Genomic DNA, 15,021 nt, shown 5'->3' on the forward strand with positions numbered 1-15,021 from the left:
TTCTGAAATAGGTGCCTTTTTTTTCCTTTATGGTTCCGTAAAGAGGTTAGTAATGCCATGAAAACATTCAGTTGAACGCAAACGTTCTGTTCTGACTAGAGCTTATGTATTTCCTGGCATACCTCATCTTCTCGGACCATACCTTCCAGCTACCGCGCGCGTGTAGGAAGCACTACTGAGAGCTCAACTGCAGGTCGCAGGTTGCATTTGCGTTTTCTAACACTCCGTATGTATTCACTGAAATGGCAGCATGCATGCAATCTCGCTGCTAAAAGCGACGGTGCACAAAACTTCACCTGCAGCCGGATTACACTTGCTCTCACACGTACGCGACCACAACGAACGTTCGACCGTGACAGCACGTATGCGTCCGAAAACATTCCAATTGGACTGATCTCCATGGATTTGGAAGGATCTGTGACAGATGTGCGGTTCACGCACAGTGGGCGACGTGGATGCTCGGATCTGCGTCCATCCAACCTACCCTGGTAGGAATGTAGGATAGGACGCATGCACTGCGGTGCACGACACCCACTCAAGCTAGACCAGCAACGGATTGAGCTTCTCCAAGGACGAAGCTTTGCTCATGATGACCCAATACTTACGTACCCTCGTTTGCATCTATATATATATATGATACAAGCATGCAAATCCAAAGGTAACACTTTGGTGGGGGAATGGCGTCGTCCAGAATGGAGCAGTCCGTGCTGCTTCTGCTTCAGCAGGACCCAGTAATGGCCTCCCTCCTCGCGGTCGCGCTGGCCACCGTTATCCTCCTCCTCGTCGCCTCCGTCAGCATAGGCAGCGGCCGGCGGAAGCGGCTCCCGCCGAGCCCGTGGAGCCTGCCGGTGATCGGGCACCTCCACCTGGTGCGCCCGCCGGTGCACCGCACCTTCCGCGACCTGGCGGCGCGGCTCGGCCCGCTCATGCACGTCCGGCTCGGCTCCACCAACTGCGTGGTGGCCAGCTCTGCCGCCGTCGCCAGCGAGCTCATCCGGAGCCACGAGGGCAAGATCTCGGAGCGGCCGCTCACGGCCGTGGCCCGGCAGTTCGCGTACGGCTCCGACGGCTTCGCCTTCGCGCCCTACAGCCCGCACTGGCGCTTCATGAAGCGGCTCTGCATGTCCGAGCTCCTCGGGCCCCGCACCGTCGACCAGCTCCGCCCCATCCGCCGTGCCGGCCTCGTGTCCATGCTGCACACCGTTCTGGCGTCGTCGTCGTCTTCCGAGTCGGTGGTGGACCTCACCAGCGCGCTCATCCGGCTGTCCAACACGTCCATCATCAGGATGATGGCCAGCACGGTGCCCGCGAGCATCACGGACGAGGCGCAGGTGCTGGTGAAGGCGGTGGCGGAGCTGGTGGGCGCGTTCAACGTCGAGGACTACATCGCCGTGTGCCGGGGTGGGACCTCCAGGGCCTCGGCCGCCGGGCCGCCGACGTGCACCGTCGCTTCGACGCGCTCATGGAGGACATGATCAGGCACAAGGAGGAGGCCCGCGAGGCCAGGAGGATGCGAGAAGACCCGGCCGCGGAGAACAACAAGAAGGCGGCCTCCACGCCGGTCACCGGCAAGGACTTGCTCGACATCCTGCTGGACAAGATGGAGGACGACATGGCCGCGGAAGTCACGCTCACCAGGAAGAAGATCAAAGCCTTCTTCATCGTACGTTCAGAGCTTTCAGCTATAAGCCTATAACTGTCTTCTTCTTGTCGTGGATGCATGAAATTAATTATTCTCCTGTACGTAACCTGTACATGCGGATAATGCAGGACGTGGTGACGGCCGGCTCCGACACGTCGGCGGCGATGGTCGAGTGGATGATTGCGGAGCTGATGAACCACCCGGAGTGCCTCCGCAAGGTCCGCGCCGAGATCGACGCCGTCGTCGGCCGCGACAGGATCGCCGGCGAGGGCGACGTGGCGAGCCTCCCGTACCTGATGGCGGCGTACAAGGAGACACTCCGCCTGCGTCCGGCGGCACCGATCGCGCACCGGCAGTCGACGGAGGAGATGGAGCTCGTTGCCGGCGGTGGAAACTTCACGGTGCCGGCTGGGACGGCGGTCTTCATCAACTTGTGGGCCATCGGCCGCGACCCGGCCTACTGGGAATCCCCGGAGGAGTTCCGGCCGGAGCGGTTCATGGCCGGCGGCGGCAACGAAGGGATGGACCCGCGCGGGCAGAACTTCCAGTACCTGCCGTTCGGGAGCGGGCGGCGCGGGTGCCCCGGCATGGGGCTCGCGCTGCAGTCCGTGCCCGGCGTGGTGGCCGCGCTCATCCAGTGCTTCGACTGGACCGTCGTCCCCGGCAACGGTGAGACGAAGCAGCCGGCCGTGATAGACATGGAGGAGGCCGACGGGCTGGTGTGCGCTCGCAAGCACCCGCTGCTGCTCCATGCCTCGCCGCGGCTCAGCCCGTTTCCGGCCGTCGTCTAAACCACCACCGTCCACCGGACCGGCCAAACGTACGAACGTCTACGAGAGCTACGACGATCCACGTCAGCTCTGGCGTTGCTGTCGTCCGTGGGCTGTTGGTTACTATGCTACACTCACTTTTTTGTGCCGTCCCGCATATGTCAAAAGTGGTCTATTTCGTATATTTCGTTTTCATATTTTGGTGAACATGTCCCGCTGACACAGGGTGTGACAAATAATCTAATTGCAAATAAAAGTGTGGCAAATGGTCTAATCCTTGTTGTACCTTAATGGATTGCTTGTTAATTACTCCCTGTGTTTCGCTACCTAATCTTAAAACAGTACCTTGTACTGTATCCCAAGTAATTCACAGCACATAAGAAAACTCGCACTCCCTCCGATTCATATTACTCGCATCTGAACCAAAATACGTCATTGCTATGGGAGCCTGTACTATTACAGGGGGAATGTTCAGTACGGATTCCTATAGTACTGTTCGGGGAGTTGATAAGTTAATTCCTGTTGATGTCTACTTGCCCGGCTGCCAGAGCTAAAATATCTCTAGATGCATCCATATTAGATACAATTAATATGGATCAAAGGTTGTAGTAAATTCAGCAAAGATTCTCAAAATAAGAAACATTGGCACTACAGCTACATCAATTTACACAAATAGTACGTACAAGATTTTGCTTGCAGGTCAGCTACATTTAATTAGCAGGCAGTGCAGCGGTCAACAGTCACACATTTCCATGACATACATATGAAAGCAAATCCAGCAGAAGATGGTTATACAACATACAGATACTATCATTTCCTTCTATTTGCCTTTCACAGCATCGGCACCTTTCGAATCACCATCGTACACAGAAAGGAAGAATGCAACCTGGTTCTTCTGCAGAAACCTGACAAAATTCATCCATGTGTTCAGCAAAAACCGTTTTGGACTCAATCAAGCAAACTATCAGCAGGGAATATGCCATAACTTGAGAAACAAGAAAACATTTGCTGCAAGTGTGATATACCAGAGGAAAGCACAAAATAGGAGTAACAAGAAAGACTTGCATACTTGAGAATGTCCAACAATTTCTGCTGTAATTTGTTGAGTGCGTCTTCTTCCATATTCACAGAAGCCAGTAGCTCTGGCAATTTCACTGTAAAGTGGTAAAATTAACCCTTTCAGAGATGTTCTCACAAAGTGACAATCAGCATGTCCAGGTAACAGGAAAACTATATTGACAAACCAAAGGTAGTGAATGCTACAACTCGCAACAGTACATCGGATCAAGAGAAATAAATTAATAAGATAAAATCAAATATAACTGGTCCAGAACTCTTATAAAGCATATCAAACTGAGGAATTGTAGGAAAGGATAGATCGAAAACACAAGACAGCTTCATGCAGTGGATAATTGAGCATACCGAACAACCGCAGTAGATGCTCGGCTCCATATACAGATGAAGGTGAAACATTGCCTTTAATTTCTTCTTTATACTGCTTTTGTTCTTTCTTATATAAAAGCATTGCAGGCAATGCTTTGTCAAAGTAACAGCGTAATCCTCTCGTAATCTCAGCATAAGAGTCACTTATTCTACAAAAGGTGATAAAGCTTTAATAGAGTTGTGAAGAAAGCAATGCTTGGTACTGAGCATAAAGAACACAAACAAAACAAATCAATGATTGACAATAGCTTTGGCTCGCAATTAAATGAAACCTAACCAATATTGCACAGGAACAGAATTTCAAAATTTTCAGTTAGCAGTAAGAATAAATATCATAACTGTTGTTGATTAGCTTAACTAGTTGGAAACCTCACCAAACTGATGGTAAATTAGCAGATTAATCCGGCAAAAATGCAAAATTAAAAGGCCAATTGATGTTTTTCCTTCCTGTCATGGTATACGAGTAAAACAATTCGAACATTTAATGCTGCATAGAAATAACAATCACAATCAGGGAAACAGAACACACCAGCCAATACTAAGTACACATGAAATGTTCAAATGGGATGAGTTCCAGGAAAGCCTCATAAACTGTTACCATCCCAAGCATGTGCATGCACGCCATGGTGCACACATCGCAAGCAAAAACCAGGTATGTGTATCTTGTGGAGAATTTAGGGGTAGCCACCAAGGTAGTTGGTATGTTATGTAGAAACTAGAAATATGCTTGCTTTTATCCCTTCAAAACTAATCCGGCCACATATTATATCCAACACTGTATGAAAATTCCCTGATAGTAACTGAATCATCAATTAATATGGCACTGATGCTTTAGCATTATGCGGTTATGTCGTTGCATAGTAAAAAGATGGCATGTTCAAGGGACCTCACAATTCCAGTAAACTATTACACAGTCACAAATTTACTTGTACCAAAAATGGGAAATAAACCAGAATTCATAACATAGATTACTGACTTGTTATCCTTCTTTATCCGATGCTCCAAATACTTCTTTAGAATATCATCGACAGTGGGAGATCGAGGTAGTTTTACAAGCTGCAGGACAAGGGGAAATGCTTAAGGTGAGGTCATCAAGTAACATCAAAGAATAGATTCAGCTCACAAATATACAGGAACTGCTCTCACGTTTATGACCAAAAAAAAATGATGAGGGTGACAAACTTAACCTCTGCATGCTGACAATGGATGATAGCATGACATCTTTCTAGCAACTAAGATTTCAAGTCCAGGTATAATGCAGTGAACCATATCATCCTCCAATGGGATTCATGGATGATGGTGCAGGATTTCTACCACTGTTAAAGATTTCTAGCTTGAGGACAAGCTGTTTTCTAAAGCAGGTGGAAAAGATACTCTCTTTATGGTGCACATATCTGCGCCAGGGACCAAAGAAGGCCAGTAACTACAACTTGCACAAGAGTAAGAAGTCGAGTCAGAGGGCCATAAGTTGTTGAAAAAAGGTTCAGTGCCTCTTAAGGATACAATTGGAATCTTGAGTCAGATAGGGTAGAGTTCCATTTGGAAACTATTTAAGTAAAACGGAATAGATAAAATAAATCAGAATAGTCAGATTGCATGAGATGGGATTAGTTGCAACTGGAGTTGATTGGTCCTATTTAAGTCCTACCCTATGTGATCTTTTCACTCAATTGAGAATAAAAATTCTTCCCAAGCCAAGCGCAGCTCAGAGCCTCATTGCCCAACAAGGGTGAGCCTGAGACCCTGAGTTATCTATGCGACCTTTTTCAGTCTTGTCGTAAGACAGATTTCTCTTTCCCACGAACACCTCCCATGACTGGTAGGAATGATGCTTTAAATAGAAACTCAAATATCAACTACCGGATCATATTTGGATGGTACAGATCAAGGTTGTTCAGCTCACTATGTGGAAGGGCAGATAAGCGAAGCTATATAATGATTTCTTTTCTAATAAAATGTTGGTAGCTGCCATTCATTATTTTATTCTAAGGCTTATTCCTAGTTGATACATACCCTTTCGATTGGCATATTTTTATTCTTTTTCTTTGGCACATGCTAATTCCATGCCAACTGAAAACAATATATAGCTGCTAATGTAAGAAAGCAAGATGGGGTGCAATTTTGATATGCATACAGGAAAGACAGTGAGGTCAAAGAATTGAATACCTTACCCAGCTGCGTGACAAACTCCCAATCATCAACCAGTTGCTTCTTTAGTGTTAAAGGAAACTGTGACATTAGGAGACTTTCTGAGGACCTTCTTTCCTTTTCCTGAATCAACCAAGGTAGCGTTTTCTGTGTTTATTTTTGTATATAGGCCATGTACATGCAATAACTTTAACAAGCATACACAATCTCTCAGCACTCCTTTTTTTTACACATTTAGATGCTGGCTATTGTTGCTGGTAACTAAGCAGTCTAAATTCGATTTGGAGGGCAAACTATTGCATGAAGCAGCAGCCAGTATGGCGAAGCAGCACATCAGAAATGACGCGGTAATCACTTATAACTTGTATTTACAATCATTAGTTAAGTACTCCCTCCGGTCCTATTTAATTGACTCAGATTTAGTACAAAGTTGTGCTAAATCCGAGTCAATTAAAAGAGACCAGAGGGAGTACTACCTAAAAAGGCTTATATTTTGGAACGGAGGTAGTATATATTAGCATTTGTAAAGAAAAAAATGCAACCTGTGTCCAAAGTTCTGATGATTATTAACCTAGGGGTTTTCTTTTCCATCCACTAGAGATGTAAGTGCTCTGCACTGGCAAATAATAATTCTCACTCTTCTAATCAATTAAAGTAGCATACAGAATATTTCATTATGCAAATTACAAAAGAATGTCAAATAACATGTGTCTGCCCATGGTGCCAATTTCCAAACAATAGAGTAAATAATCAATAAATGTTAGCATTAAGCAAGAAGACAGAAAATGACATTGGTTCAAGATTAGTATCTGAAAATGCATGGTTATAGTATCCTACTGAATATGGATAGTGCATGCAGACTATCAACTTAATGGGAAAAAGCCATCAATGTAACAAGTTTGGGAATGATAGCCACCTCATTGCCAATCTGATTCTTCCGTTTCTTCCCCTTGACTGGAATTTCAACATAGCAAGATATTAGAATACATTAAACAAATAAGTAGCAGAGCGAATATGAGAACATACAACTTCATTAGCCAATAGAATAGGACAATAGAAATAGATGCTACAAGAATTTTTGTTATAAGGAACAGCAGACTTACCAACACCCTTAGTGTCCTCTTTATTTGTTTTTGCATCTGCTGAACATAACCCAATTACAAAGAAAAAAATCAAGAAAAAAATCATCATAATTATATAAATAGGACAAAGATATGAACTTTCTATACACCTTGTTAATGTTCTGAAAAAGGGTCACCTAGCGTACCTAGGCACTAATGTGCCACCCTCACTAGCAACTAACACCTATTAGATCATTGTGCACCATATTCATTGCTAAATTAACGCATATATAAGCAATCACATAGTTATATATCACTAGAAGCTGTTTCAGCACTGATCACAAAATCACTCCAGCAATGGATTATAGTTTACTTCAAAAAAAAAGATACCCAGGGTGCAATTTGAGTTCCATCAGTCATTGTTAGACCATCATTAATCAGGAAATTCAGTTACAGCAATCCTTTCCTTACAAATGTAGTGCAAGATGATGCTCCTAATTCAACATGCCACTAACCATTAGAGCCTTTGGGGTTATTCTGTGCTGCCCGCCCAGTCTTGATGGTTTTGTCAACTGCTTGGTTCTTCGTAAGTTCTTGCTGTTTGCGAATATTCTCCTCAGTGTACTTCAATAAACGATCACTTGGGACCCATTCATCCCAGCTATAACCATTGAAAATAATACGATGAAATAATGTGTATGTTAAGGAATAGAAAGCAGGGAAAGACAACTAAGTAACTGCAGTGATGGCAATTTATTAATATAACACGAACAAGCACTCAACAGGGATTCATGAAAATATTTAGAAGTACAATATAGCCATGTGCAAGTATAATATGGAGACAAATGCTATCAAAATATGGCCAGGCCCTGCAAGTCACTTCTTTTAGTTATTTACATTAACAAGAGTCTGCAACTAACACTCGAACCCACTTCTGCAAATGATTTATTTACCAATGCACTCAAACAACTGCATAAGCTCATTCACTGATTCACATTTCCATATAAACAGAGAACAATGTATACAGTTTGAAACTGGCACGAGCGTCAAGGCAGAATTCCAATTGGCACAATTGCTGAACAGATCTGATTCATTTACAGCTGTAAAAATAGATTTAATATTTTTCCAAATCCCACCGAGACACTCAAAACTCAGCCATACAAAGTTCAAGGAACCACTTAAGTAGCTTAGACATAAAATACCCTATCTAGCAGCCTTCATCACCATAATCTAAGAACTTTGCAAAATAAATACAAATCTGGAAACAAAAATGAGTAATAAAAAAACAAAGAGACCAAGAATGGAACCATTAGCCATCCTTATGAAGCAGAAGTTAAACAATCCAGGGTGTCGACTATCAATGAGCAAATAAAGTATAAGTTGCATATGTTTAATATACTTTCACTTTGGTCCGCTTTGTCAATCCAAGTGTATCTGGCCATACTTAACATAATTTAAAAAGCTCAGTATTTGAGAAAAAAAAATATCTGGATAAGCAAAAAGGTATCTCTGATTTAGCCAGTGCTGAAAAGTGAAAGGTCATGCATACTTTCACAACCCTCATAAAAACTAGGTTGGTACTCAGTATTCTGGAATCCCAAAGATGGACAGTCCCACTAAATCATATTCAGCAAGTTGCTACCAAATAACTAGAGATCTTAGAAACACCACTTCAATTAATGCGTCAATAGAAAGAAGAAGAGCATAATAGCTAACTTTAAGTGCATATGGAAGACTTATCTAACAGCCACTGTGGTATGCACTTACTTCTTATTCCATCCCTACAAAAAAATGGAAGAGAGAATTTCATGACTGAAGGAAAAGTAGACCTACACTGAATAATTATATAAATACAGAATATTTCAGTTTCCGATATCTCATGCTTAAGAGTGTCCAACAGTTTAAAAACGACGAGGAAATAAAGCTTTCACGTGATATGATGATTTAGAATGGCGATTTGGATACTTACAAGATAATGGACGAAATATCGCCACTCGTCCTCCCGATTTTCAGTTTTTTGAACCTTCAGAAAATCCAAAAAGAAAGAATAAAGTTTCTCCATTAGCAACGTATTCAACATGCAAAAGGGCACCAGCAAGAAGTATGTATGCAGAGAACAAATTATATACTGCACAAGCTTATTCCCACTAAATCCAGCCATACATTCATATATTATCTGAATCCAGCAGGGCCAGCACGTGCGTAATTTTGGGGAAGAAACACTACTCGGTAGAAACAAGAGGGGTTTACCGCAACTCAAGAAAGAAAATAAAGAGGATACATTTTGATTTTGCTTGGGTTGCTTGGTGATCCACAAAGCCTAGAAAGCAATCGTAGTCGAAGAAAGACAAAGTCTCCTAGGATTCTTCAAATCCAGAAATATATTATGTTAGTGATAGTGCTGCATTTCTTTTGTGCCTCGGAATACTCCTGTCTATATGCTTGATTCAGAAGAACTAGTTAGCCTAGAAGGATAGCGCATAGATGTGAGCCTCAGTTGACAGCGGGCGCGGGGAAGAGTTGTGATGCCCAGAAATCTGGGGTGGCGCAGGCTGAGGGTAACCAATTAAATGTGGATGGCGTTGGGTTCGGACGACCTAAACCCCCTAGATTCCACTGACGGCCCAAACCCTAGCCCCAACTGAACGAGCCGGCGAGGTGGACGCAGTCGACAGTGGGGCCACGCGAACCCTAGGCCGGAATGGAGGTGTACCGAAGAGGGGGGAGGGAGAGAGAGGGGTGGGTGAAGGAAGGGAAGGGAAGGGCAACCTTGGCCTCGTAGAGGAGGGGCCCGTGGTAGGCGAGCACCCTCTCGCCCTCCGTGAAGGCCGCCGGGGCGTCCTTGCCCTTGTCCTTGTCCTTGCCGCCGCCCCCGCCGCTCGTGGTGGTGGTCGTGTTGGAGCTGCCCCCCATCGCGCTCGTTCCCGCGCGGGCGGACGCCGGTGGACGGAGGGAGAAGTGGTAGTGGGGGCGTGGGAGGGAGGAGGTTGCGATGCGAGGCGAGGAGGGAGACAGGGAACGCAGAAGCAGCAGCAGCGGTTGGAGAAAATGAGGAATTTTTACTTTTCAGCGTGAAAAATGATGAAATCAGATGAGCAGTCCAATCCTCGGCCTGAATTCTATAAACTGTTTGGAATTAAACCTTCTACCTTTTTTTAATATGTTCTGAACCGATTTTTCTAGCAAGCTAGCGGTTTTTCTTCCTATATACTGTGCCAACTCATCAACAAATAACATATACGGTACATGTACTTTCTCTCTCTCTCTCTCCATATTGCATGATCGTTGTCCTCCCTGGAGCGAGGCCATGGCGGCCACGGAGGGGTGCCTCCGCCGACAATAATACTAGGCTTTGGCGTCTGCCCTATACACCACCTGTCGTGTCCAGCCTTCCGCCAGCATGGGGCAACCACCATGCAGCGCATCGAGCCACGAGGGAGGTGTTTTTATTCCGGCAGGTGAAGAGTTGAAGTTGAAGCATAGAGTTGAAGATGAAGAGTTAAAAACATTGTATGCACTATTTTACCGATACAATACATTACGTGACAAGAAAACCCAGTCTAATACAATGCAAGGGGTGATTCTTGAACCATTTTTAGAATTCAGGGTTCAAAGTTGAACCAAAGTAAAGTTGAGGGTTGTAGCTTTAAGACAAGTTTAGGGAGGTAAATTGGATTTCTCTCCTCACTAAACGGAAACAGGAACGTTCTGGATGTGGGTGTTGTATGTTGACCTAGTCGGCGCGGACCAAGCGCCCTACACCCCCAGGCGGGTTGTTGGGCCGGCCCAACATTCCAACTCCTTTATTTTATTTATTCTTTTTTGCTTTTTTTGTTTTTCTGTTCTATTTTTCTTTTTACATTTTCAAAAGTTGATTCTTTTTAGATCCGATCGAGTTTTTAGAGTTTTTATTTTTTCAAACTTGAACAATTTTTTGAGATTGAACATTTTTCAGATTTTTTTTTCGAAATTTGAACATTTTTAAAAAATTGATTTGTTTTTAAAAAAATCGTTTTTGTTATGAACATTTTCTAAATTTGAACAATTTTCACGTTTGAATGGTTTTAAAATTTGAATGGTTTTCAGATTTGAACATTTTTGAATTTGAACATTTTATCAATTTGAACAATTTTAAAAATAAAAAAGTTTTCAAATCTGAAAAATAAATATAGACAAAACCGAAAACTAAAAAGGAAACAGAAAAAGAAAAGGAAAATAGAAAACAGAAAAGAGAGAGAAAAAAAGGGAAAACCCTACCCGGGCCAGGCCCACACCACGCGGCGGGTGTGCGGTGGCCGGTAGCCACCGACCTGGTCGGTGTATAGGTTTTTCCACCGTTCTGGAGTACCACTAGCAAAAAAAAAACCATTGACCTTTGCGATGCAGCGCGTGTCGTTGCCTAATCGACGGTGCCTCGGAGGAGGGATCCTCACGAGGGGGAGAAGAAGTAGGGGTCATAGGGCGGAGTGCACACGAGACGGTGGTACGCGATTTACCCAGCTTTGGCTGCACGATGACAGGGCCTACTGCTGCTTGTCTGGAATTATCTGGGCACTTTCGCGTTGTTACAATGAGTTGTGGTTGTGCCTCTAGGGCTCCCGGGATCCGGCTTATAAAGGCGCATGGATCTAGGGTTTACACGGAGAGTCCTAGCCAGATTACAGGTTTGCCTAACTACGGAACTATGTCTTGCCGTGTACGTCAAGGATCCGCCTCCCTCTATACGTCGTCCCGGATCCGGGTTCCTACTGGGCCTTCATGGATCCGGGTTCATCCAAAGGTCGGTCGGATCCGGCTCCCTTCTCCTGGGCCGGACTTCATCCTTCAGGATCAACAGCAACTGGGCCGCCCGATGGGCCACATGCCACATCACCATCTATGGGCCACCCAGACTTGTCATAAATGCCATGTCTGTCTTCAGGCCGACATCTCGAAATGCAAATGAGCCTCATCTCCAATTCATAGTTTTTTTGATGTGTGCAACCCTTGTACCCTCGAAACAGTCGTAGTCGAAGAAAGACAAAGTCTCCTAGGATTCTTCAAATCCAGAAATATATTACTACAAGTTGCTGCATTTTGCTTTTTGTGTGTGCCTCAGAGTCCTGTCTATATGCGGTTTTCAGAAGTAGTACTTAGCCTACAAGGTTAGCCTCAGTTGATAGCAACGTGGAGAAGAGTTGTAATGCCCAGAAATCTGGGGTGGCGCAGGCTGAGGGTAACCAATTAAATGTGGATGGCGTTGGGTTCGGACGACCTAAACCCCCTAGATTCCACTGACGGCCCAAACCCTAGCCGCAATTGAACGAGCCGGCGAGGTGGACGCACTCAACAGTGGGGCGACGCTAACCCTAGGCCGGAATGGAGGTGTACCGAGGGGGGGGGAGAGGGGTGGGTGAAGTAAGGGAAGGGCAACCTTGGCCTCGTAGAGGAGCGGCCCGTGGTAGGCGAGCACCCTCTCGCCCTCCGTGAAGGCCGCCGGGGCGTCCTTGCCCTTGTCCTTGTCCTTGTCCTTGCCGCCGCCGCCGCCGCTCGTGGTGGTGGTCGTGTTGGAGCTGCCCCCCATCGCGCTCGCTCCCGCGCGCGCGCACGCCGGTGGACGGAGGGGGAAGTGGGAGTGGGAGCGTGGGGGCGAGGAGGTTGCGATGCGATGCGAGGAGGGAGACAGGGAACGCACGCACGAAGGAAGCAGAAGCAGAGGCAGCGGCAGCGGTTGGAGAAAAAGGAGGAATTTTTACCTTTGAGCGTAGGAAATGATGAAATCAGATGTGAGCCTTTCCTCCACTCCCAGGCCCAAACACAACAATGCAAGGGGTGATTTTTTGAACCATTTTTAGAATTCAGAGTTCAAAGTTGAACCAAAGTAAAATTGAGGGTTGTAAGCTGAACTTTAAAACAAGTTTAGGGAGGTAAATTGGACTTCTCTCCTTACTAAACGAAAACAGGAACCGTTCTAGGGGGGTGTTGTATGCCGACCTGGTCGGCACGGACCAGGCGCCCCACACCCCCAGGCGGGTTGTTGAGCCGACCCAACATTCCCACTCCTTTTATTTTATTTATTCTTTTTGCTTTTTCGTTTTTTCTGTTCTATTTTTGTTTTTACATTTTCAAAAGCTAATTCATTTTAGACCCGATTTATAAAATCTGGAATTTTAAAATTTTAGTTTTTTCTAAAATTTAAATATTTTTCGAACTTGAAAAGTTTTTAGATTTTTTATTTTTTTCGAAATTTGAAAAAAAAAATCGAACTTGAACATTTTTTCAGATTTTTTTGTTCGAAATTTGAACATTTAAAAAAAATCATTTTAGCTATGAACATTTTCTAAATTTGACCATTTTTCACGTTTGAAATTTGAATGGTTTTCAGATTTGAACATTTTTGAATTTAAACATTTTATCAATTTGAACAATTTTTTAAATTAAAAAGTTTTCAAATCTGAAAAATAAATATAAATATAAACAAAACTGAAAAGAAAAAAAGAAAAACAAAAAAAGGAAACAGAAAACAGAAAAGAGAGAAAAAAACGGAAAAAAAACTACCTGGGCCAGGCCCACACCACGCGGGGGGTGTGCGGTGGCTGGTAGCCACCGACCTGGTCGGGTCCCACCGTTCTGGAGTACCACTAGCAAAAAGAAAAACATTGACCTTTGCGATGCAGCGCGTCTCGTGCTCATGTGAGAACATATCTAGCAGAAAGCTTGAAATTTAAAATTTGAGTGGTTTACCTTCTATATTTGTGACACTAATTACCCCATTGAATACAAAATCATACAGATTAGATATTTTAGAACATTTGGACCCTTGATTTTTGGTGCGTATTCATTGGGCAAGGTGTGAGCTGAGTACCGACTTTCAAAAATATCATTACGGGGAAGAGGAATGGAACAATTAGATAAGAGAAGTCTAGACATAATCGTAGATAATGGCCTCCGATATTTACACATTTTATCGCACCACATCGACGAAATACGCCGGTCCTATCTAACAAAAACAAACAAAATGCTAAATTAGGGTAAATCCGTGTTTAAAGACTCCTAGATGTGATATTTTTGTAAAAATTGCACTAAATAGGGTAATATGTGTCACAAATGCGCAACTATAGGGTTCACTCTTAAAATTTTAACATATGACCATCCAGAGGTTGGTATCACTAGATATTTTCCCGTGCTCACATGCACCGTGCAGGTGTACTCCCAATTGCAATGTTGGTGTAATCTCAGATACTCCAGAACTACAACGACTACGGCGCATATCGAAATACAAAATACAAACTATATTGAAAAACTACAACCATAGTTTATACCTCTAATGCACCTAAATTTAGATAAACTTATGACATGTTTCATGCAACAGAGGGAGTACAAGTTATACATGAACGAAAGTACAAAACATACTAAAACCGAAATACAAAAGTAAAAAAGCTACACTGAAATGAAAGTACAAAGCACAAATTGCACTAGCTAAAGTACACTAGAAATCCTGAAGTACAAGTACACTGAAAACCGCCGCCGAAAAAAAAGAAACCCAAGTACACTCAAAGTGAATTTGTGATAGTTTTAGAAGTACAAAATATTACTAAACATGTTAATATGGGATCTAATTTTGAAGACCTCGATGCGAGGATCTCGGAAGTAAAAGGCAGTCCGTAATTTGGACATACGATTTAATATATTTTGTTTTGAAATTTTGAATCTTCAAGAAAAACAAGAAAAAAAACTCGGACATCCCACCCTTCGTATCCATCTGTCCATCCCCCACCCCCACTTTGCTTTCCCCTTGCATCAAGTGTCTCACACAGAGATCACTCACGGTTGGTTTTCTTGCACCACATGGAGCTATGTATCGGACGTAGCTCATGCCCTTCACTTCGCCAAGGTTGGCCATTTTTCTTAGATTTCGACCATTTTCTGAAGTTCAGAGCGGAGGGTTATGGGAACCACTCGAGAAAATATAGCTCGA

General features: G+C 44.1%; 1 protein-coding gene and 1 pseudogene across 2 annotated transcripts; one reads left to right on the forward strand and one right to left on the reverse strand.

Moving 5' to 3' along the window:
* Positions 1 to 647: 647 nt before the first annotated feature.
* On the forward strand, positions 648 to 2,686 carry LOC124676000 (annotated as a pseudogene).
* Positions 2,687 to 3,041: 355 nt separating this feature from the next.
* Positions 3,042 to 12,644, reverse strand: LOC124676237 (protein MRG1-like). 2 transcript variants are annotated; one of them, XM_047212313.1, is made up of 11 exons: positions 12,478 to 12,644; positions 9,034 to 9,087; positions 8,832 to 8,845; positions 7,580 to 7,725; positions 7,107 to 7,142; positions 6,920 to 6,957; positions 6,022 to 6,126; positions 4,832 to 4,911; positions 3,835 to 4,004; positions 3,482 to 3,566; positions 3,042 to 3,317 (listed from the first exon to the last, which is right to left on the reverse strand). In XM_047212313.1, exons 1-11 carry the CDS (start codon positions 12,625 to 12,627, stop codon positions 3,233 to 3,235), a joined length of 963 nt encoding a protein of 320 aa, XP_047068269.1. In that variant the 5' UTR covers positions 12,628 to 12,644; the 3' UTR covers positions 3,042 to 3,232. The 2 variants fall into 2 exon arrangements, with proteins under 2 accessions (XP_047068269.1, XP_047068268.1); XM_047212312.1 differs by having other exon boundaries at positions 7,107 to 7,145.
* Positions 12,645 to 15,021: the final 2,377 nt, after the last annotated feature.

Source organism: Lolium rigidum, chromosome 7 (assembly GCF_022539505.1).
Source record: "Lolium rigidum isolate FL_2022 chromosome 7, APGP_CSIRO_Lrig_0.1, whole genome shotgun sequence".
NCBI classification, from domain to species: Eukaryota; Viridiplantae; Streptophyta; class Magnoliopsida; order Poales; family Poaceae; genus Lolium; species Lolium rigidum.